This window comes from Psammomys obesus, unplaced genomic scaffold, assembly GCF_907164565.1.
Source record: "Psammomys obesus unplaced genomic scaffold, mPsaObe1.curated_primary_1811, whole genome shotgun sequence".
NCBI classification, from domain to species: domain Eukaryota; kingdom Metazoa; phylum Chordata; class Mammalia; order Rodentia; family Muridae; genus Psammomys; species Psammomys obesus.
The window spans coordinates 4,439,259-4,460,053 of record NW_026586816.1 but is presented as its reverse complement, the minus strand read 5'-3'; the positions used below and the strand labels follow the sequence as shown (position 1 = coordinate 4,460,053).

Here is a 20,795-nt window from a genome sequence, read left to right as displayed (position 1 = left end):
GATTATGTCACCATGTGACTCAGTAGTCAACCTTAGTTGGTGTTGGACCATGTATGATACACAGATATCCTATCCTTAAATGACACATGACTGCAGGCTCCAGCCCTTCAGCCTTTCCCAGATCTGTCCTCAGCAAGATAGCACAAAGGCTGGAAGCCTGCTGGACTAAAGCAGGTCATTAACTGGCCAGCCATACCCCAGAACCCCCTGCCTTTGTCTCTCCTTTTGACTCCACAGAGGCCGGCTGTGCCCAGATCCAGGCAGGAGTAGTGGCCTCAGTGCCTGCCCAGGTGGCTCCTAGGACTTGGAGCACTCTTGCCTCAGCAGGCTTGCCAGGACAGCTGGTGCCCAGCCAGGGGACCAGGGTGTCATTTGTGCTTTTAAGAACAGACCTTCAGTTAACTCACAAGTCACCCATGAAACCACCTAGAAAGCCACAGAGCCCAACTGCAGAGGGCAGTTTCTGGGCAAGTGAGGAGAAGCACCTGCTTCCTGCCTTTGTCCTTTATCCCTGACTGTGGTTCCGTTTACATCCTTTCAGTGGGTGATGGAAGGGCCTGGCTGCTCTATACTACAGAAGGTTGCAGTGGCTCTTTGCTAGCTTCCAGCGGTGTCTGGAAGGACAGGTCACTGGACAGGTCACGGGGCAGGTCACTGGGCAGGTGGGCCTCATTTTCCAAGAATCTGACGATTTGCCCCTCATGGAAACCAGGCAAGGTCTTCAGTGGTCCAAATCCGGAGGAATTATATCAAGTCTCAAGCTACGGTGCAGTGTTGTTGTGCTGTCTGGCTGTAACTGGGTGGTCTGGCATCCTACTGCCAGATGATGGTTGCAGGAAGGATGGGGAGCTGAAAGGAGGGGAACGCAACCACTGTCACCTCGATTTGTGCTGTGAGTGTTGAACCAAGGTATTGAAATGGAAAGAAAACCATTGCAGTGACAGGAATGGCCAGAAACTAAAACTTCCAGGCACCAAAAACCTTTTACATGTCTACACACAGACATGCCCGCTGCACTCTGGTTCAGCTGTGGTTTTGTCTCCATCTCCCATTATTTGACACGTACCTGCTTGTCTGGGGAGTTCTTTTCCTGGAGAAGCCTTGCAAATAAGAAAGGACCCCACCTTCATCCTTCAAAGAAAAACAACAATCTGCCGGCCCAACAAAATCCAAACGGAGTATTTAATCAGGACCGCCTGAGTTACAGGTGCTTGTGTATGTCAGCTGCTAATTAAATCAGCAGCGACCTTCAGGAATTCAGACGACTCCATTGCCAAAAGCAAAGTTCCTCGTGAGCCTTAGCTCATCAGCAAAGGTTTGTATATGGAAAACCCTGGGACAGAACAAAGAAACTGTTCTGGATAAGGAATGAAGTCTTGGCTCTCTCTTAGCAATTCCTGAATTGCCAGCTATGTGAAATCTCCTGCCAGGAAAACTTCCAGAAGAAAATGATGACAGGCCTCAGGTTTGCTTAAAGTGTCCGCTTTGTTGAAGAGTCTGTGTTTCTGGATCTAAACAGTTAAGCATCTGCTGCCCGAGGTTCCCATCTCACTCCCTTTCTGAACACAGGGCTGTTTTCTCTCTGGCATGAGGGCAGTCGGTGGACGGTGGATGGTGGACTTCGAAGGACTTGGAGCTAGGTTTGCCCTTAGATGCTGAACCTCTGGAGTCAGCAGGATTGCCATGAAGCTTGCCGCCTCCCCAGGAGGGTTTTGGAATATTGGCCTTCATCCCAGCAGGATCACAAATGGACTTAAAGTGACCATTTAAAGTGCAGCAACACCTCAAGTAGAAGAGCTTTTGGAAGGAAGGCTTGGTATGTGAGAGCTGTTTTTTCTAGATGAGATTCCTGAGTCCAACCAACCACCTCACTATGGGTGAGTTGAGAGGCAGTTCGGGGGCCAAAGGAGTTGCTACAAAGTTTCTTGCTTCATATTGCTGCATTGCTCCCTAGTAGTCTTTGCTTTTCCCCTTGTTAGGCTGTCACTAGCATTGTCCTCGGCATCCGGTGTCTGATGCTGGCGCTGTCACCCTGACTTTGGTACTCCCCATCTCATGCCTGCAGCCCAACCACTTTTAATATTCCTTAGTGATTCAAGTGATGTTTTCCCTTCCGACTTCCTGTGCTGTTCATGTCTGCGATGTGCCCTGGCCTGTGCATGTCACAGCAAGTAGGGATGCTGGTGAATGTGTTAGGAGACATTTCCTGGGTCCAGCCATCTCGGGAACGAGTTCCATCTTGCTGTCAGGGTCAAAAAGGAGTTCATATTCCAAGGCCCCAGAACCCAATTCCTATCCTGCTTTTTCAGACATTTCATGTTTGTCTGTTAACCAGTAAAGGATGTAAAGAGGGAAGTTGCCATTATCTGCTATCTAAACTAAGGCACACAAGTTGTAAATGTGTTGCTTGTGTTGACTTAAAGCTTGCCTACTCCTTTGTTCCCCTATCATGGGAAAACTCCAGGCTAAAGCCCAAGAAAGGATGTGACTGCAAAAAGCTGAGTCGAGGGTCCTGAAACCAGGTGACCTGGAAAGGCCCAGTCGCCCTGTTTACTTCCTTGCCTGACCACTTGTGTCAAAATAGGATTGGTCAAAACAACAGCCCACCCCGTCCCTGTTCCCATCCCTTAAAAATGTCGTACAATCTCCCTTCAGTGACGCAGTTCAGATCATGAACTGGCCACCTCCCTTCGCGCACAGAAAATAAAGCTTGCATTTTAAGCTTCTGTCTCAGAAGTGAGTTTTCTTGGCTTCCATCTGGAACCCAACAGTATGTTTGAGAGGGAGAGGAGGAAAGAAGTTGGAGAGACTGAAGGGAGGAGGGAGAGAGAGAGCACTGCGAGTGATTTCTATTTAAACCTGTCCAATTTCACTGGGTAAGTAAGCCTTTGGGAACTCCCCTTGCCAAGTCAGTGCACACCTGTCTCAGCCAGGTCTATTGCACCAGTTGTGTGCAGGCATTTAACTTGGGAGTGAAGGTGGAAGGCTTTGCAGGGTGTGTGAGGACATCACTGGTTTCTGTGCTTGCTGTGTGCTAGGAGGGGAAATTCCAAGCATGATAGTGTTGGTGATGATTCAGGACCATGTTGTTACCCTGCCTTTAAATTTTCCTGTGTGTTCCAAATGAGCCCAACCCCCAAGCCCTGGGATGATCCTGGAGCTGTTTACACTCATCCCCTTACACAAACGAGCTCTGTAAACAGTGACTCTCTGGGCTGCATCCCAGCCCCACTGGCTTCTAAGGGGGAAAACAGAGGGATTTCTCGTAGTGCCCTTCTGCTGACCTTGCTAGCCCGGGAGGAGAGCTAACTGAGGGAAGGCTGACCTCACTCCCTAACAGCAGGATTTCCTAGGACATAGAGAACTCCATTCTTCTGCAATCTGCCATATGAAATCTATAAGCTCTCAGAGCAGATTATGGGGACAACTAATATTGGTTCCTTTTGGACTTCAACAAGGGGTCAAGCAAACACACAAAGCCATCATTATGCTCCCCGAGATCCTAAGGACCTTCTACGTCAGCCGCTGGCAGAGGGGGTGGGGCAGCGAGGTGGGGCAGTCTAGGAAGAGTGCTGGCTGCGGCAGGAAATCAGGCTGAAAGGAGATGTAAGGGCTTTGGTGGGAAATAAATGGCACAATGTTGTTGACGGAAAAAGATCTTGGCAGGACTGTTGTTATGAGTGTTCTGTGGCTTAGAAAGGAATTTCCTACAGGCTGGACTAACCATTGAAAATGTCTCTACCTTCAGGAGTCCCGGGCATGCAGTAGAGCCTTGCTGGGGGAAATGTCAGCTTGGACAATGGGCGCCCGCAGTCTGGACAAGCGAGGAAGTTTCTTTAAGGTAAAAGAAAACCGGATTTGGGATCTCCGCTCTGCTCCCTCTCTGTGGCTGCCTGGGGAGCTGCAGGCACCCGAAACTGCAGACTGGAGCTTGGAAGCCTGCTGGCTGAACCAGCTGGGGCCAGGGGAGCTTGCCTGAGAGCAAGGTTGGCGCTCGGCAGGCTGGAGCTTTGGTGATTTACTGCTTCCTCACTGGCGGGGGGGCTGGGGCAGAGATGCCACACTGTAGGACCCTGGAGGGACCCTGTGTGGGTGAGCTGTTCTGGCTTCCTCAGCTGGGGCATTTCAGCATGAAAGCTGGACTCCGCTTTCCAGAAAATTAATGGTGTGAGACCAGTGTATTTATTTGCCTGACTGAGTCATTAAAGTGAAGAACAAAAAGAAAACCAAAGCAGATCACCAACTGATTCCCGGGCCCCACCTTAGGATCAAACGCTAGTTCCTGGTGTGCTTTCTCAAATGCCCAAAAGCTTTTAATGGTGGGACAAGGGTAAGGGAAGATCAAAATCAAACAACTCTTCAGTGTCTTACGGGCATTGCCAAGGCTAAAGTAACTTTCTGGCTTAATGGGTGATTTTTAAGAGTGTTTTAAGAAGAATGCATTTGTTTAAGATTTGATAGTCATTTTTGATGTGTAGTTGGAAGTTAGTTTCCCTTTTGTGGCTTTTTTACTTGTTTAATTATACCCTGAAATAAATGCAAATTTATTTTGGAAAATTCTGGATCACAGCCCCATCCCTGAAAGAAAAAAAAAAAAGTAAAAGAGGTTAAATGTACATTTATGTATGTATGTATGTATATATACATGGGAATACAGGTGTTCCAAACAAGCGCCCTTGTCCCCAGAGCAGGAGCACCAAGGAAACTTTATTGCTTTATTATTGGGAGAGAAAAAAAGTGCTTGTGGTTAGTAATTCTGAAGCCCTTAAGTGTTGATAAGGATGCATTTGCTCTTATCTGTGTTCCCTGTTTCCAAAGAGATTGCAACTGACACCACGGCAAAGGTTGACTCAGAAAGTCCGCCAGAAGCCTTGTTGAAAGGGCAAAGCTGAGTTTATTGCTGAAATGAAAGCGCGCCAGGACGATAGTCTTACCAGGGTCTAGGCTAGGGACCGACCACAGGTATATTCATAGGGTTTGGATGTCGAGTTCCAAGTCCATTCAGGTGTATTTTTCAGAATGTGATTGCATTCTAGCAAAGCTTGGTACGTATCGTCTCAGAACCACTGAGTCTTGTTGAGTAAATCATCAACCATCAAGGTACTCTCCCGAGTGAGTGAGCAAACTGTCAGAGTTTCCTGCAGCAAATAGAAAAGCTTAACTCTATGGGCAGGAGGATCCCGGAAGAATTAAGTTGTATTGATACAAATGACCTCCATTCTCAGTCCAGGTATTTAAGCTTTGTCCACATAAGTAATCTTAATCCTCAACTGTTATTCAGCCTTCATCAGACTGGCGTAACTTCTACTCACATGGGACAAATAGGAGGGTGCATCTCAGGTCTCTTGGGGACCTGTAACTGAACCCCAGAGCCTTCGACTGTATCTTACACTGAACTATACATGCAAAAGCACCATCTCAAACACTGCTTAATCCCAAAGCATTGCCTAAATTAGCCTAAATATTGGCTGGGCCTTAATTACCACCTTAGGATGTACACGGAGCACTGTGGAATCATAGCTTACATAGTAGTTAGACTTCAAAGTCAAGGCGAAAGAAGAAAATAGAGTGTTGTCAAAACTGTGTCGGAAAATTTCTGAGGAAGATGTCTTGGACTCATCCTAAAGCTGGTTTTGGTCAGTTGTTTGGGGGGTTGTTTGTTTGTTTTTCCAGTCATGGGGAAATGGTTATTTTCATTTTTAATTTTCAGTGGCGCAGTAGGCACAGCTTATAATATTGTCGTATGTTATATGAAAGATTCAACCAGGGAAGAGATGAAAGCTAGCTAAACCCACTGTGAGTTCTGTTTCTTGAACTATCCAGGGTCTGAGGCCCCTTTGGAACATTCTGGCAAAGTTGTCTGAACCATTTGTTATTATCTCTTATTTTTGTCAGAGCTTAAATTATATACTTTAAGATAGATATTCAAATAAATAAGAGTCACTTTTTGTTTTGTTTTTTTTTTTTCGAGACAGGGTTTCTCTGTGTAGCCTTGGCTGTCCTAGACTCACTTTGTAGACCAGACTTCAAACTCACAGAGATCCACCTGCCTTTATCTCCCAGAGTGCTGGGATCACAGACATGTGCCACCACTGCCCAGCTGAGAGTCACTTATACATAGTATTTCTCTCTCTCCTTGTGTTGATGGGCATTGTTTTTCTGTGATCTTCACCAGCTTTAGGCATGATGTTATCTGCAAGAATAAAGCAATGCCCTTTAAACATTTATTAATAACAAACTGGATCTAGTGGTCCATATGATTTGCCCCTCAGCACGTTCTCGGACCCATGGGCTATTTCATCATGTCTCATGTTTTATTTAGAGTCTTCTAAGCACCTGTGAGTCCACCAAGCTCTGATCTAGGCCACCTGGAGAAAAACCAAAAGCCATCCCTGACTCATGGAACTTCTAGGCTGGTAGCAAATAAAGATAACTACCAAATTGGACCACAGTATTATGGTCATGAAAGAAGACAGTCCCTGTAATGGGGAGTAAATGGGGCTTCTGAGAGTAGGCAACCTAATCTGGGGTTCCAGAAAAATCTCTATTAAGGAAGTTTTCACTTGACAGCTGAAATTGGAAGGCAGGGGTGGCGCTAAATTTTGGAATGATGCCTCAGGAGTGGTAAAGCACCCCTCTATAGACATCACAAAGCATGAGGCACCCACATTACTCCTCATTCACAGCCCACATGGGGCTTATCATCCCTCATGGTTATTGGTGCTCTGTGTTTTTGAGCTAAGTCACAGAAAGATGCTCAGCAACCCCATCTTCATCATAGCTTTCCCTACCCAGTGTGTGCTTGGCCCAGAGTTGCTAACCACCAGTGACAAGCTTTGATTTGTGGTTTCTCGTGTGTCCTGGCTCAGGAAACCAACTCAGGTTAAAGGACACAACGTGCATGGAATAGGCCCAGATTCTCCAAGCATCCTGGAATAACTGGATGCCCTTGGTCATTGTTCTTTTAGGGTCACGTCCTAGAAGCCACATAAATCCTACGCTGGACACACGTGTTTTCCAGTTGTTCAAAGCACCGTGATTCATTTTCTTTAGACGCCTCTTAAAAGTGCTGTCTTCCTGCTCTATATGGCCACTGTGAAAACATGGGGAGATAGAGAGACATGGAGCCCTAGGTAGAGTCGCCAGATATCTGTAGTTAGGTAAACGTTGTATACACCAGCTACAACTGGATTTGAAGGGTGAGTTTTATGAAACAGTTTATATAAGAAAGATGTCATTCCAAGCTGGAGATATTCCAGGTGGATCTGATTTAGGAACACAGGTTGGAAGCCATCATGATACTTACTTCTCCTGAAACTCACACCTTTCTCTAAGATGCTCCTGCCCAGTTTAGGGACCCAGTGCTGACAGATCTTTCATGAGTCCCCAAAGACCATATCCTTCTTCCTTCCTATATACCTACCATCTGCTGAGGACCTCTGTAGGGAACCTCAGGAGTCAGCTCAATATACTGGTACCATGACCAAGCTCTCAACACAAAGGAGATTTATGTGCCCCAGAAGGACAAAGGTCAGGGATAAGGGACAAAGAAAGAAGATAGGGAAAGAGGGAGTAGGGGAGGATAACAATGGAAAAGGGAGAAAGGAGGCAATGGAGAGAAGTAAGGTGTATTTGTTGCAGGGCAGTGGGGGATAAAGAAGTGTCTGTGGATAGAGAAGAGACAGACACGGCCCATAGGAAAACAGCAATTTATAAAGGTTAAAGGGGAAAAGCCACGTTGGGATGAGGTGTTTCATTTTAATTGAGCATGTTGATTAGGTGAGCCAAAGGGGGTTTTTCGTTGCCGGACTTCCGAGCTTTGGTAGCTAGGCTTTGGTAGTCAGACTGGGAAGGGGAAGTAGCCAAATTAAGGAATGGGTCTTGGGGCTAGCTTCAAGAATGTAATCTAGGGGGCTGGAGAGATAGCTCAGTGGTTAAGAGCACTGATTGCTCTTCCAGAGGACCCAGGTTCAATTCCCAGCAACCACATGGCAGTTCACAATTGTCCGTAACTCCTGTTCGAGGGGATTCAACACCTTCACACAAATATACATGTAGTCAAAACACCAGTGTACATAAAACAAATAGATTATTTTTATTTAAAAAAAAAAAAAGAATGTAATGTAGTGGGGTTTTAGCAAGGCAGAAGAAATGGAGAGAAAAGGAAGGCTTGCCAGAGCCATGTTTCCCTTCAGCCTCAATCTTTCCTGAGCAGCCATCATGGATGCTGCTCCCATCCAGCCACAGTGCCACCAAACATGATCCACTGATCTAAGTGACCTGCTTCAGAGCAGGTTGGTTTCACCTTCACAGTCTAGGCCCATCAGGCTCTCTCTGCGTTTTCCCCAACTCTCTATCACCTGAGGCCAAACCTCTGACTACCAGCCTTCAAGGTTTGCCCTCATCCCACCTGTCCCTCAGGCCGGCTCCTGAGCTGTCCTTCCAAGCTGGGCGGTCCCCGTCCCCCCCCCCCCCCGGGTAACAGAACTTGCACAGGTTAAATACGGGTGATCTGCCTTCACTTTTGCCTGAAGATAAAACTGCAGTCGAAATTGTGTGTGTTTGTGTGTGTGTAAAGGTGTGGATGGGAGATGGCTTGGTTGGTAAAGTGCCTCACAAGTGTTCGTTCAATCCCCAGAGCCCAGTTAAAAAGCTGGGTGCAGTGTCACACACTTGTAATTCCACAAGTGACAAGAAGGGAGTCAGGAACAAGGAGATCCTGTGAGTTCACTGGCTGGCCGGCGTATCCTAGTTGAAGAGGTTTCAGGCCATTGAGAGATCCTGTCTCAAAACAAAAAGGTGGAAGGCTCTTAAGGAACAATACCCAAGGCTGCTTGTCCTCTGACCTCTCAAGTTCACACGTGTGTATGCGCACACACACACAAGCACATGTACACAAACCTGAGTACACACATGTAGAAATGGTATGTGGAAAGACACAGCCATGGTCCCAGTGTAGTTCCAGGATGTAAACTTCAATCCACCACTTCAGGTCCATCACGGGAAGTGTTTCCTGTTCTGTCATTATGCTTCAGGCCCTAAGAGGACATTCTTCACTCCCTGGTGAAGAATGATGCCAGAAGGTGACCAGCACACTCCACCCACATTTATAGAAATGTCTTTGTGCCTCCTTGGCCGGGCCACCCTTGCCTGCCTGGATTTGCGTGTAAAGTTCCCCTGTCCTAAATAAGATTTCATTATCTGCCTGGGCCTAAGGGGCAAGGTGGAAGTTAATGAACCAGGAAAGAAATATGTTTGGGTCATAGAGAGACAGCTCACCTTTGCCTCACAAGTGCTTGAGCCTTTTGGACACCCATGAACCCATTCCAGGCTAGCTGAGAATCTCTGGGAGTGTGGCACATGGGGGGACATACCTAGCACACCTGAGATGCCAGGTTCTGTCCTCAGCCTCAGCTGGCTTCATTCAAGGACCCTCATCACAGCAGAAACGCCATTTCAAAGGTCCTTTTATGTGGTTGGTTTGCACGGTTTAGACAAGCTGGGGTGTTGTGCTTGTCTGTTAGAAATGGAAACTGCAGGGACATGTCCGAGGAACTCAGGAGAGCTCTCTGGCATGGGAAAGAACGGGGGTGCTTGGCTCTACCTAGTGGGTAATGGTTCTCTTCATCTCCACTGCGTTTCCTTGACTGTCAGTCTTTGCTGGACACCTGAGATGGCATTCAGTCTTCAGGAACCCTGTCTACAGAGCAGACCCTCAGTTACCCAAAACTGGACCTCACTGCAGTTTGGAGCTCAGTGGCTCTCCCTGCATCTGAGTTCTCAGAATTGCTGTTGTGTGGAGCATCATTTCTCCACCTGGTTTCAGGTGGAACTTTTATCCAGCTGATGTAATTGTCATCTCCGAGGCATACTGTCTCTGTCTGCTAACCTAGGTGTAGTCACGGCAGCTTCTAGCCACCGTATAATGTAATCTAGGCCTAGAATGCTTTCAGCCTCTGAGACTTACTGCTGAATAAGCCCACCTTCTCTTGTTCTTTCTGAACTCTGGCTGGATGGTTCAACTCAGCTGTTCTGGCTCAAACTCCTCTCCCAGCTGACTGACTCAATCTGGCTTCTCTCAGGTTCTCACTGAATTGCACTGCCTGTTCATAACTAACTCTAGCCATCCATTCTAATCTTCTGGTTCCTTCTTATTCTCTGGCTCGTTCTGTCCTTCCCTGTGTCTAGCTTGTTCTCTCTTCAGCCTCTCTCTGTAACAACTCTCTGTAACAGACAGTAAAACTGCCTCTAAATTCCATGGACTGAACTGACTCTCAACTCACTGACTCAACTGAGCTGACTAGAACTCAGAGATCTTCCATCTCTGTTTCTTGGGTGCTGGGATTAAAGGCATGTACCACCATGCCTGGACCTAAGCTTTTCCTTTAACTGAAACTTGTTCTATACCAGGTTGGCCTTGAACTCACAAATCTGCTTGTCTCCTGGGATTAAAGGCTTGTCTATCTTCTAGCTGCATCACACAGATCTAGAAGGTCTTTGGATGTGATCTCTTGGCAGAGCAACCTGCTCTGAGTTAAAATTACTCTCCATCCACATGCACAATCAATACAATCCACTGTTGCACAATAGTGGAAAGATACAGTAGGTGAATGAAGAATGACAGGTGGAGCCCAGAAATTGCATTGTAACCAAAATTTGATTGAACAAATCCTTTTCTCGATCTGTGGAAAATTAAGCCATAGAGATGATTGTTACTGTGGCTTCAGCCTCCCGGCATGTCCCCTAGAATATGAACTGATGCTCTCACCTGCCAGTGTCCAGGAAGTTCACTCAGATGGTCTATCAGGTCTATCACCAGATAGCCCAGAATACAGTGGAAACAGTGGTGATTAGAAATGTGGTCAGAGTGACAGGTAAGGTCATGCTGTACTTGTGGCAATGGCGAAACACCCATGCTTTGGTATGTGCTGTGCTTCTGCTTGGTATACTTTTTTTTTTTTTTTTCTCAGACACCGGCTGATAGAAAGGCTGTAAAATATCATGGTACCATGCAGACATATGCAAGCTACAGATATAATTTAATGTTTTCTAGTAGCCATATGAAAAATGTTTTTGTTTTTCCTTAAATAAAAAAAGAAGGAAAGAAAAGACAGCCAGCACGGTGGTGCACATCTGTGATCCCAGCACTCAGGGAGGCAGAGGCAGGCGGATCTCTGTGAGTTCAAGGCCAGCCAGGACAGCCAAGGCTACACAGAGAAACCCTGTCTTGGGGAGGTGGGGGTAGAAAACACAAGTAAAGTTAATCTCAAAAGGCAAATTTTATTTGTGTATCTATAGTAGCTCATGAAAATTAAATTATTAATAAGAATTTTCATGTTGTTCTGTAGCCTTAAATTGGCAATAGTGTATTTTACCGTGTACAGCATAGCATTCTGAAATATGTGCTGAAATACGGTTTTTAACTTCATCCTGTGTCTCACACTCAAGCGTGTCTCCGTTCCTAACAGCTACATCTTGAGTATTCAGCAGCCATACATGGCTAGGGCTGCCACACTGGACTGTAAAGACTTAATGTCTGTGTGGCCTAAATCCCTCCTTTTATAGGTGGGGAAACAGCCTAGCACTAGATAATATACAGCATAGGAGTCCTGGCCTGGCTCTGCCCTGAGCTACAGAACCTTCCTGGCAAGAGAAAAGACAGCCCAAGGGGACACACGAAGGCCCTTTCTCTTCGGCTATTAAACTGCTGAGACAATGGACCCCAGGAAATTGATGTTACCCCCGGAGTCTCATATTCAGATCAAGACAAGGATGGAGCCTGATGCCAGCCAGAGAGAGAGCTTTCACACACTTCTGACAGAGTTGAGACTGACGTTTCAGGGATGGGAAAACCGCACTGTAACCAGGACCCTATGGCCACACAAACCACTTACTCTCTGTTTAGGCATAAACCTCGTGTCAGGTCATACACGCTCACTGGACTTCTTTGCTTTTTCCTCCTCCCAGTGTTTTGACCACAGTGAATGCTTCTCCTTGCCTGGTTTCTCTTTAATCATGCTGTTGAGGACAGTGGCTGAGGCTAGCTCTTTATGGTCTCCAGGACGCAAGCTTTGACCACTGGAGCCTGGCCGCCTAGGAGCACTACTTCCACACTGAAACGCGGCTCAGGCAGTCTCACTGCTTTGCAGTTTTTCTGGGTTGCCCACCCAAAAACTTCCACGTGGAGAGGTGACAGGAACAGTGACCTCTTCTAGAAAAGACATTGGTCTGCTTTTTAAGCGTGTAGACAGGCCACTCACCAGTGGATGTAAAGCCTTTAGATGCCAGGGCAGCCCCCAGGATATGCCCTTCCAGGAACGCCATGAGCTTATGACATGGAATAGCAGCTGAGATAGCAGGTACTGAGTTTGCCAAAAGCCACGAGGGCAAAGGTCAAGTGGGTGTGCAGGACAGTTTCCAGCACACCGAGGCCAACAGTGTCTGAGGCTGACTGTTGCCCGCTGCTCTTCATGTGTGTCCCAGGGGACTTTGCTTTTGTTTTTAAACAAAACAAAAGTTGGAACTGCCTGGTGACATATATCTAATCCTAGCCCAGAAGTGTAAGAACAGCCTGGATAATGTAGGGAGAAAAAAAAAAAATCAGTGACAAGGCTTTGATAGATGTGGCAGCAGACACCTGTGAGATCTGAGTGGCTTGTGACAACAAAACAGCAGTTCTGCTTGAACCCGCAGATTTTGGGGCCAGGGAAGAAGGAAGGGAGTAAGAGAGAGGCAGATGGAAGGCCTAGGTTCGCCTTCCCCTTTGGAAAATGGAGAATTGTCACCTTCCCACCCGGGTTGTAAATGAGTCAGTTCCAGAGTGTACTGATTGTGTCAGTCAGTGGAAGCTGTGTTGTCATTGCTGCTATCTGACACTCTGCTATGTAGGGTCCATTTAGTTAGGTTTGTGGTGTGAGTGTCTCAGTGTCTGTCTCATTTCAGACACATGCCTTAGCTGCCTGGATAACCTCTGACTGCTTTTTCGTGCCACCGGTTACGTAGCGCCATGATTAGGTCCTTGCCGTCTGCACTTACAGATTCATGGCTTAGAGTCTGGGAGATGCAGGTCACTGCTGGAAGCTGCTTTGGTCTAGGCCTCTTGAGATTCAGAAGTATTTTTGGCAGCCAAAACTTATGTGGAGGAACTACCGGCCTCTAGTGGTCAGATGCCAGAGGTGCTGCCAGACTTCCTCCAGCACACAGGCCCGTTAACCAGCCCTAAATGTTAGCAGTGCTGGGGCTGAGAGATCCTGATGACCACTGTAAATCAGGAGATAATCCTGAGGTTTCTCTAGCTGGGTCTGCATCAGGCCTTCTGGAAGCAAAGGAAATGAAAGGAAGAAAAAGTAGTCGTTTGTGTAGCGCCCTCTAGCCTACCGCCTGTCTGGGGCAGAGATGCTCTTACTGACTTGATGTTGTCGTAGCTCGGCTGATCCCTGGTCTGTAATGTCAAGTTTTCAGTAAATTGGCTGGGTGAGTGTGTAAGTGCACGTGTTTACAGTGTGTGTGTGTGTGTGTGTGTGTGTGTGTGTGTGTGTGTGTGTGTGCGCGCGCACACATGTTTACATGCAGGATCCGTGCAGCCACCTGGTATGAATTGGTACCCATGATGGCAGGGCCAGTCCTAGGCTCTGAGTGAGCAGTACCTGGGAAGTTTATAACCGTCAGAGAAAGTTGAGCTCACGGGAGAGGGGGGGGGATGCAGGATGTCCTGTGTGAGCACCGGGATGCCGTCTTGGGGAGTTGAAAGCTAGGTTGTAGGAGAAAAAGATGCAAAAGAGCCTCTCTAAACGAGGAAGCTGCCAGGGCTAGGGCCTGCGACAGCATCTGAGGTTGTGCGCAGAACCAGCAGTCAGGGCAGCAGGAAATGACGACAGGAGAGAACGGTTTTGTGGCCGGGTGAGATACTGAGATTCCATTCTTAGTACAGTTGAGAACTGAGGAAGGCCTGGGGGAGACAGTAATACCCGAGTACTGCCGTTATAAAAGTGACCCCAAAAGCTGAAGTGTAACTCAGTATCTTCCCACATTTCCTCAGAGGACACCGCTACTTGAAACCAGCTTGCTGACCTCTCTGAAGATGGTTCTTTGTGTGCCTGGCATATGTTGCCAGAGATGCTCCTTTTGCCCCAGTTTCCCACCAGCTGTTCTTTACGGAGCAGATCACCTTGCTTGGGAAGGGACTGCGCTTTCTGGGTTTCTTCTGTCCAGATTTAAAATCTGTCCCATAAAAATCTGACTTCAAGTTCTCACCTTCCACTTGGATAGTAACAAAGGAGGAATATTAAAAACTCCTGTCTGTTTTGTTTGTTTGTTTGGTTGGTTGGTTGGGCTTTTTTGTTTTGTTTTTAAGATTATTCCAGAGCTAGGGTGCAAGTCATTCACAGACCATATGCTGAACATGCACTGAGTCCTCCTCCTGAAAAGATTAGCGTCAAACTCACTTTGTGGCTGAGGATGACCTTCCAATCCACTGCCTCTGCCCCCTGAGTACTGGGATTTCAGACCTGTGCCATCCCACCCACTTTATGTGGTGTTGGGGATCAAACCCAGGGCTTCCTGTGTGTTAGCAAGAACTCTCCTACCTTAGCTACACACCCCAGCAATTAACCAATACTGTAAAAAAAAAAAAAATAGTAAGTTCATGAGACACAGTATGTCATGTGGAAGAGAATCAACAGGACAGAGGACAAAGTTGTTAAGAACAGTCAGCAAACTGTACCCCTCAAAAGCAAAAATCTGTACATCAAGTTCTATTTGTATATAGCTCCACTTAATGGTTTTTGTATTGTCTAGGCTTCTTCCATACAGTTGCCAAACTGAATAGCGTCACCCTCATTGGCTTCAAAGCCTGAAATATTTACCTTTGATTGTGAAAGTTCACTGAATGCTGAGATGGAAAATGAATTCCAAAAGGCAATTCTCTTCCTTTCCTTTTTTCTTTGTTTGTTTGTTTGTTTGTTTGGTTTGAAGGATGTTTTGTTTGTTTGTTTTTTTAAACAAGTTATCTCTAGTTAGCCTAGGCTGACTTCAATCTTGCCCTGGTTCCCTGAGTCAAAGGTAGCTGTGAGTCATATCATAAAGGAACAAACACACGGGATAGAGAGATAGCTCAGCACCTAGGAACACTTGCTGCTCTCCCAAAGGACCTGGGTTCAATTCCCAGCACCCACAAGGCAGTCTCAGAGCTGTTAGTAACCCCACTTTCCAGAGATTTGATGCCCTCTCCTGGCCTTAATGAGCACCAATAATGAAAGTGGTACACAGGCACATTGGCAATTTGGTGCACATAATACTGTAGAAAATGACTGCTTTGCAGGTAATGCAGGGGTTGCAGCAATCTGTGAAGATGAGGTCAAAAATCTACCAGTTGCAAAGCAGTATGCAGGCTTGGGGTCCAGAATTGCATCCAATGCAGGCAGCATTGAATGATTCTCTGCTGTCTTCAAAAGTTAATTAAAATTTAAAAAAAAATGCTACTCAGAAAATATAGAAGAGAGCAACTCGATGACCTGGAGCTGTGATCTGTAAGATCTGTAAGAAGCTACAAGTCTCGATTTGAGTATAAATTTCCTGGGTTTGTTTTTGTTTGCATGTAATATCTTTTTTATTTAAATGTTAAATGGTCTTCACCATGGGCTGCAGGAGATGCCCAAGTGAAGCAAGACACACAAGGCTCCATAGGCCACCCCAAACTGACCTTTAACAACAGATGACACCGGAGCTGCTGTGACTGACAGCTTCCTGGGGAAGGAGCTCAGGGCGGCTCCCAGGAACTGTGCTAGGCTCTCAGCGGACAAATAAACTTCCTGGCTTCTCTGGCTTCCAGATAAGCCTTCAGCCCCAGGACAGAGCTCCTGGCCCTGTCTCTTATCACCAGAGAGAAGGAAATGCCCACCGGCCAGGGAGGATATGAAGATACAGGGAGGCTGAGCTGGAGAGGAAGAGGGTGGGGTAGGCTTTCAAAGCCTCTGGGTCTGAGGTCTGTAGGGATTTTTCCCACCTTCTACAATGCCACAGCAGCTTTTCAGAAGTCAGGGAACAGTGTTACTCTAGTGCCTCAGAGCTGTGTGTGGCCTGCTTCATGGCCTGTCAGTCACTCCCTGCTGCACCATTCACACTCAGAGCCTCAGTTTCTTCCTCTATTCGGTGGGATGTACAATCATGTCTGCTCCACAGTGCTTGAGGGGCATGGTGGGTAGTGCCTGCCCCTGCCGTACAAATGGCCTCACACTGAGGGGGGCTGTTGTTGGTTTAGCTAACTGGGTGTCTTCCCTCCCTCCTTCTTCCCGTCCTTGGTCTCTTCTTCCTTTTTTTCCCCCTTCTTTCTTCCTTCATGCCCTTCCTTCTTGTTTATTTTGATAGTGTGTCACTGTGAAACCCAGCTAGCCTCAAACTCCCAGACAGCCTCCTGCCTCAGCCTCCTAAGTATAACACTGTGATTACAGTTATGAACAACCATGTCTGGCAGAGGCTTGCTATTTATAAGCAGAGTTGTTTAGGGCATGCCTAGCTTTAAGTTACTTTATCTCTGGTATATATATAATCCCACCATATTTATATTATATTATATTATATTATATTATATTATATTATATTATATTATATTATATTATATTATATTATACTATATTACATTACATTACATTATATATGTTGCTTCAAGAAGTGTTTTGCAGCTGGGTGGTGGTGGTGCACACCTTTAATCTGCACTTGGGAGGCAGAGGCAGGTGGATCTTTGTGAGTTCAAGGCCAGCCTAGTCTATAAAAACAAGTACCAAGGAGAACCAAGGTTCCACACAGAGAAACCCTGTCTCAAAAACAAAAACGAAAGAAACAAGGGAGGAAAGAAAGAAAGAAGGAAGGAAGGAAATAGAGGGAGAGAGAGAAAGGTTTTGCTGCTGATGGCCATGAAGACGTTGTTGATGAACAGGGCCTCATTTGGTCCAGGCTGGTTTAAACTCGCTGTATATTCAGGATGCCCTTGAATGTATGACCTCCTGAGGCTGATGACAGGCCTATGCCACCACACCTGTTTACTACGCAGTGCTAGGGATGAAGTCCCAGCTTTGGGACAGGCAAGCACTCTTCTGCTGAGCCACATCCCCAGCCCTCAGTAGAGTCTCGGTGGTGGTGGTTTGTTTCTGTTTGGTTGGCTTGGTTTGGTTTTGGTTTTGAGGTATTTTGTTTTGATTTGATTTGTTTCTGAGACAAGGTCTGCCTGGAGAGCCCAAAGTAGCTTTGAAATCACTTTGTAGCTCAGGCTGGCCTCCAGCTTCGAGCACCAACTTAGGCATGACAGTGAAATGCCGCTTTGCCCAGCTCACAGTGTACTTTTTGTCCTTCCTGTGTCTGTGGCATTGACTTTCCGAGATGTCCCTAAAGTCAGGACAGTGTAATCCTGTCTCCAGCCATCACCTCCAAAGTGCTGTGGCTCCAAGGCTTGCTGAGAGCCATCAAAGAGACACTTCCCCTCTGTCTTCATAAAAGACCCCTTTGAATAACAAAGGCAGGTGACTAATACTGATCCTCCGGAGATATGTGAACCCTGGAAAGAACTGCTCATGGCCAGCGGGAAGCATCCTGAGGACTGAGACAATGTCAGGCAATCCTGAGACATCTTCATTTATTTGTTCGCCAACTCAGCCTTCTAGTTTAAATTTTCAAAACTCTTCAACAAATCGGACCAGAGAGGTGGTAATTACTGACAGCAGGAGTTGGAGGACTTCCTTCCCTTCAGAAACTGTGGTTGTGTGCTGCATACCTACATTCTACTTGGAAAGAGCTGACTCAGGGGACAGTCATGGAAATTACATACAGGCTGCTGCATGTCTACCCCGGAGACTTCAGTGGCGATCCAGTAAGGGAGCTAGAACAAATGTGCCCCTCACCCTCTGGGTTAATAATCTCCAACCCTGGATGTCCCCTTCCATGTTCCCAGGCTCCCATTCACCCTGCCATTTTCTGTTCTCCCCCTAAAGTCAGACCATACGCCTCACAAATTCAAACCCGGAGACGTTTGCGCTCCACCACCACTGTTTACACGAACCTGAATTTTAATTTCTTTTACTCTGTTTGTATTTGTGTGCATGTATGTATAGTGGCCCGGTTTTATCATCTAGTGTCTTCTTCCTCTATTGCTTTTCAACATCATCATCTTCTTCATTTTGGGTCTTTCTTCAAGATAGAGTTTCTCTGTGTAGCTCTGACTGTCCTGGAGCTCACTCTGTACACCAGGGTGACCTCAGATTTCCAGAGATCCTTCTGCCTCTGCCTCTGCCCTCTGCCTCCGAAGTGCAGCGATTAAATGTGTGTGCTGCCATATCTGGCTCGACCTTTTGTTTTGAAGCAGGGTCTCTAATTGCACTTAATAGCAGGCCGGCTCAGTGAGCTCTACTCCTCACCCTGCAGCCAGCCTCTTCTCTCTCAGTCTCCATCACTGGGACTGCAGGTACACATCTTCACACCAGGCTTTTTAAATGGAAAGTGGGGACCTAACTCAGACAACTCATGCTCGCTTGGCAATTACTGTACCATCTGAGCCACCTTTCCAATCCCACTAAATAAAGTTTGCATTTTTCTCAAGTGACACCAAAGTTAACAATATACTACTGAAATGGAAAGTCATTCCTTTCTGAAACCATTGGCAGCCAAGTCCTCTGTGTGAGTTCAGTAAATACAGATGTTTTTGCTGACAGCAGGGTGGTGCCACCTAAGGTAGAACCAGGCATGAGTGTGCACACCTTTAATACCAGCACTTCGGGGGCAGAAGCAGCAGGATCTCTGGGAACCTGAGGCCAGCCTGGTCTGTATAGTGAGTTCTAGGACAGCCAAGACTTCATAGTACGACATTGTCTTTAAAAGGAAAAAAGTAACCTAAGTATTTGGGAGGTGGAGGTAGAATTCAAGGTCCTCCTCCTTCACTGCACCGTGAATCTGAGACCAGCTGTCACAAACAGAACAAACAACAACTGCATATGTGTGTGTGTTTGTATGTGTGTCTACACGTATGTGTACATGTGACTGTGTATGCTGTGTCTACATGTATATAGTGTACATGTGTGTACATGTATATGTGCGTTTCACTGTGTACTGTGTCTATGTTTGTATCTGTGTGTGTGAATATGCATCTGTGTATAGACATATATATATGAGTCTGTATGTGGTACACATGTTACATGTGTCAGTACATATGCATGGGTGTGGGGTGCACTCACGCACACTCTTGTGTGCTAATGTTCTCACACACTTGGTGGCTCTCACCACCACTGGCAGGGACTAACTTTGGCTGAGGCCTTATGCCCACAAAATGCTGGGTATATTTCTCAAACTAGCTTTCTGCATTTTTCTGCCAAACACCATTGCTCATTGTTGCCTTTACATACAGGTAAGCGAACAGGCTTAGGGCAGTTACGGTCTTGCCCCCGGGGTTGCACAGGAGCAGGAGCCAGAGAAGACTTCAGACCATAGCTGTGGTCCCAGACCCACTGGGAAGCTAAAGGTTAGCCTCTCCCTGGAACAAGAAGTCCTGCCTGGTGGCCACTGGCACTGGTCCCCGTGCCCCAGAACTGCCAGTTTGAGCAGGAATGGGTGTGGCCCCTGGAGCAGCTGGCTACACTCACCGTGTCCCAAGGGTACATTATTACAGAGGACAAGGAACAGACCTGACAGAACTTTCCAGAAGAGAGCTCCCAACAAGAATGCGCAAAGCGTGTTTTGGAGACACACTGCCAGCAGCCTGCTACCGTTCCTGGGCGCGCTGTTAGGAGGAGTTTCCATTTCCTGAGGGGGAGGAGTTTTTACCAGTAGCTTTAAATTTCATAGAAGTTGCTGTCACAGTGTGAGAATTCCTGTAAACCCACTCATTACCCTAGGCCCACCTCCTTAATTGCTTGCACTTCTTCCCACTTGTTCTACCACTGTCTCTCCTCATAAGTGTATGTGTGTGTGTATGTGTGCATGCGAGTGGGTGATTTTTCTCTTTCTACAAGGAGTTACATACACATAGTAGCATATTTTCTGAGCCGCCTGAGACTATACTAGAGGAACCCAACTGTGTACCTCTAAATCCTGAGAACAATGATATTTACTCACTTACTTACTCACTTACTCACTTACTTACTCACTCACTTACTTTGAGGCAAGGTGTCACTTTGAAACTATGCTGGCCTTGAACTCAAAATCCTTCTGTCCCTGCTTCTGGATTTCTGGGAGTACAGGTGTATGATATCACATCTGGTTATAAAGTCTCTGTTATTTCAGCGTAGTCCATGATGAAAGATGATTGATCAAAGAATCTTCTGTAGCCCGTCCCTTGTGTTTGTTGATGGCTCCAGTTGTGTCCTTAAGGAACTTCTTTTCCCATCTTCCTAGATCCACTCAGCATCTCCCATTGTCATTAGTCTCCAAATAATTCTGTTACATTTGTTTTTCTGGTTAAATGTTTAATTTCCTACTGAAATGCCTTGTATTATAGAAAGTACTCCCATTGCTGTTCAATCTAATACATCTCACTAAGACTGTATACTTCGTACTGATTTTAAATGATGTTTATGTGTGAAGCCAAGAAATAAATGTCGTGACTATAAGAACAGCTGATTCTCCTAAGGGAGTCCAAGAATTGGTGGGGTGGCGTCGTTCAGAGTTAGCAAGCTTCCCATCATGTTCAAGGCCCCGGGTTCTGTCTCCAGCATCAGGGTAACCTACAGTGTCAACAGGGCTAGACTTAGACTCATTAGGAGACTGAAGCACACGTGTCTGTGAGGGCATTTCCAGAGGACGTAAGTGGGGGGGGG

The 20,795-nt window shown here is 46.6% G+C and overlaps 1 protein-coding gene across 1 annotated transcript in view; it reads left to right on the top strand.

The window, feature by feature from the left end:
* Nucleotides 1–20,795, top strand: part of Rin2 (Ras and Rab interactor 2) — a 118,832-nt gene that overhangs the window by 71,991 nt on the left and 26,046 nt on the right. Inside the window, exons 3-4 of the mRNA XM_055602611.1 lie at nt 3,749–3,973; nt 11,449–11,521. Of these exons, the coding sequence (XP_055458586.1) occupies nt 3,749–3,973; nt 11,449–11,521 (298 nt within the window). The remainder of the gene's footprint in view (nt 1–3,748; nt 3,974–11,448; nt 11,522–20,795) is intronic.